Source organism: Lactuca virosa, chromosome 6 (genome assembly GCF_052849685.1).
Source record: "Lactuca virosa cultivar CGN04683 chromosome 6, Lactuca_virosa_CGN04683_v6, whole genome shotgun sequence".
In the NCBI taxonomy this organism is placed as follows: domain Eukaryota; kingdom Viridiplantae; phylum Streptophyta; class Magnoliopsida; order Asterales; family Asteraceae; genus Lactuca; species Lactuca virosa.
In genome coordinates this window covers 85,582,781-85,586,568 of record NC_136431.1, presented here as the reverse complement: position 1 = coordinate 85,586,568, position 3,788 = coordinate 85,582,781, and the positions used below count along the sequence as shown (strand labels likewise).

Sequence of the window (3,788 nt, the reverse complement as noted above, 5' to 3'; positions counted from 1 at the left end):
GAACTAATAAATCTTGTGGTTCACACGATTAGTGTAATGGTGTTGGGTCCATGATCGAAGTACATATATTTTTACTCATTATGTAATATGATTTATGTTGTCATAGTGGCGGTCACAGTCTTAGACTCTACAACTTAAACATTATACTATGTTTAATTTTTACAAATTTTATGTTTTATTTCATACTTGATAAACAAACAACTTGACGATTACTATTGTGAACTAATGTCGAATCATTAGTAATACCAAAAGCAAACAAGTTAAAAAATAATATTAAGAATCATATGTCGATTTGTTGCAAACAATAAATCACATTATTGTTATTAGATTATCAAGCTTCATCTAAATATCATATTAATCATTCACAATCATATCTAGGTAGAAGATGACTATCCTATTATCACGCGAATTAGGAGACGAAGCAAAAAATTAAACCAACATTAAGATTGCATATTCTTTACGGATAACTGCATGGAAGAACTTATGTCCTTAATAGTTTTTACGTCATCAATGTTTTAAACAACGTAAAACTCATGATTTAATATGGATTATAATTCTTTCTAACAACTATGGAGGAAACGATAAATAGCAAAGTGAATACTCTGAAATACAGAATCTAGAATAACTTCTTGCCGAATTCGCAGAGATAGAAAAGAGAATAAGACGTCTCAATTTTGGTGTGTGGAATACGTCTCTAAGAGAGTTGTATGAGAAATTAAATATCATCATACTTTTGTTTCTACTTATCCTCCTACCTATCTAAAATAATGACAAGTGTCTTAAAATATTTTTAATTTTATCAAATGTGACACATGTCACAATTTCACATAGGTAGGAGGATAAGTAGGAATAAAATGTAAGATAATATTTAATTTTTCGAGTTGTATTTATAGTCGTGGAAACCTTAGGAGCCTCCCAAAAACGTGGGACTATGACGACGACTGTCATACGGTTTAGTCAGATGCTTATCCACCAAGTTAACACATTTTTTAGGGTCAGAACCCAGAACCCAACCGGAAATAAAGGCACCATGGTTTAGTGAAGATGTGACATGAAAAATTCATCTAAATCGCATCATTTCATGAACCTCATGTGTACGGCCTAGCTTGGTACGCATGTGGGTTTGGCCCACCTTTAACCCATCAAAGCCTTTGAAGACTAAGGTCAAAGGATTTCTTATAAACCCCTTTAAACTTCTTTGGCCTCACCTATATGAGACAAAGGAAATTGCCACATAAAGTACATGTAAAACATATATTTTATATATGATGAATCAATTTTATAGGTGGAAAAATCATCGTTAGAAAAAAAAATAATCATTGATGTCTTGGTGGCATGTAGAGGTGGGTTTAGGTTTGTCTTGCCATCGTGATGCATTTTTATTGGGGAAAGTCGGGTGATAACTTAAGACTTAAAGGGAGTGGTTTTCGAGCTCTGCCAATTGCGTTGAGCTCAACCTAAACCAAACACATTTACCAAGCCTTTGTTGAGGAGAGAGGAACGACAACAAGCTGCCAAGAAGAAACGGCAACTCCATCTCATCCTTTTTCACCTCCACCCCTTGCCATCCCAACCTTTCCAAGCCTTTGATGAACTCACTCCCTTGAGTTTAAGGAGTTAAGCATTGTTAACATATAGTATAAGATTTAGTTGTTTGATATGATGTTGATACATTTTAATTTAATTGAATGAAATAATCAAAGTGTTACCTATCAAGTCCACAACCCAATACTTATCAAGTCCACAACCCAATACTTTACCTTACCTTTTAGTAACAACTTTCAATTGCTAATTACTTTCCTAGATTGGTCTTAATTGGTCTCTTCTTGGTTCATGGGCCTACCACACTTACGTTGAAGAGTGAAGACTCATGTTAAAATATTGTCGGTGGTAGTGTGAAAAGATCATAATTAATTAATTACCTTGTGACAATAGAAAATATGTATGTTTCATAATTTCATATGTATTGGGGCCTTATACTCTTTTAGCATATGAAAACAAACATTTCCACTATACAATTTATTTTCCACAAGTTTCACCAAGAATCGAGAAAATGAAATTTACTCCATGACATGACATTTTTCATGGAAGGGAAATAAAGTTTTACTCTTTTTACATTGGAAAAAACTATCAAAGTTTAATGCTTAAAAGAAAAAGTTGCAAACTTTTTTCTTTACGAAAAAGGATAGTGACATTTGGAGAGCAACTTCCATGGAAACCAACTGGTTTGGAGTCATGTTCCACTTCCTTTTCAAGAAATTTCTCGGTAACCACCAAAGTCCTTCTTCAATTCTTCTTTTTCTTCTTCAAATTGTGTCCTCTTCTCCACACATTTTAACAAATTACCATAAATAATTTCACACTACAATCACTATCATCTACCCATCAACATTATAAATCACTTCCCTTAGAAAAGAGTTACTTACAGTTCTATCAATGGCGAAGGTAGTTTAGTTATCTGCTGCTCTCAACTCCATTGATTACAACTTTTGACTTTATAACCTTAGTCGGGTTTTGATTTTCTAAGTGGGTTTTGCACTTTTGCAGAAGAAGAACCAGAGTAATGACAATGAGAAGCAGGTCAACGGTGGCCGGAAAAACAAAGACGACGGTGGTTGTGTAACAGTGGTTCTCAAGATCGACTTGCATTGCAAAGGTTGCGCCGATAAAATCGTTAAAGCTGTTCGTTCTCTCGATGGTAATCCGTTTATAAGTTGACAACTCGGTTTCATTTCGAATTTCACTGGCTGTTGTATCATCTATGTTTGTTTCTTGCTAAATATGGCTTCTGTAACAATTACCGATTTTGATTTGTGGGTTTGGATTCGTTTTTATGTTTTGTATCTATAGGTGTGGAGTCAGCCAAGGCAGGAAACATCGAGCTGAAGAAAATCACGGTGATCGGTAAAGTAGATCCGGTGGAGCTCCGGAAGAAGGTTGAGGGGGTGATCAAGAAGAAGGTGGACTTGATATCTCCAGTAAATGACGGTGAAAAAAACAACCAGCTTTCCGGTGGCGGTGGCGGAGGACAGAAGAAACAACAAAAACAGTTTCCGGTGACAACGACGGCGTTGAAGGTACCATTACATTGCCAGGGATGCATCGACAAGATTCAGAAGATTGTCCGCAAAACCGAGGGTAATAACGTAATTTTGTATTTCAAAAGTCAATAAGCAATAAGCATAATGGGATTACAAACGGTGTTAACTAACGGGGAAAACTTTGACAGGGTTTATAGATATGTCAATCGATAAGAGCAACGATTTGGTGATGGTGAAGGGAGGAATAGACGTGGATGCGTTAACGGAGGAGCTCAAGGGTAAACTGAAGAAGAAAGTTGATATTGTTCCGGCGAAGAAGGAAGGCGGTGGTGGCGGTGAGAAGAAGGAAAAAGGTGGCGGTGGTGGCGGTGAGAAGAAGGAAAAGGGTGGCGGTGGTGACGGAGAGCGGAAGGAAAATGGTGGTGGGGGGCGGGGTGTGGATGTGCATAAGATGGAGCACTTTTTTGGTCAAGGTCAATACACGTACCCTCAGTATGTAAATGGGCCGGAGTATGTGTTTAATTACATGCATGCCACTCAGATGTTTAATGACGAAAACCCTAATGCGTGTGTTGTTATGTGATAGAATGTAAAAGTCTAAAAGATATGTTGTTGGAGCTTGAACTAGTATCGAAACCAAGAAAGAAAGGGATAATGTATTTTGAGGGTAATTAAGTTTTGTAATTATATATTTAGTTTCTTTTATAAATTTTAATGATTAATAAATTTATATAAAATATTTAAAAA

General features: G+C 36.0%; 1 protein-coding gene across 1 annotated transcript; it reads left to right on the top strand.

Annotated features, from left to right (window-relative positions):
• The first annotated feature begins 2,288 nt into the window (after positions 1 to 2,288).
• On the top strand, positions 2,289 to 3,788 carry LOC145122736 (heavy metal-associated isoprenylated plant protein 3-like). The gene is made up of 4 exons (XM_079058306.1): positions 2,289 to 2,445; positions 2,548 to 2,698; positions 2,851 to 3,138; positions 3,230 to 3,788. Exons 1-4 carry the CDS (start codon positions 2,437 to 2,439, stop codon positions 3,622 to 3,624), a joined length of 843 nt encoding a protein of 280 aa, XP_078914432.1. The 5' UTR covers positions 2,289 to 2,436; the 3' UTR covers positions 3,625 to 3,788.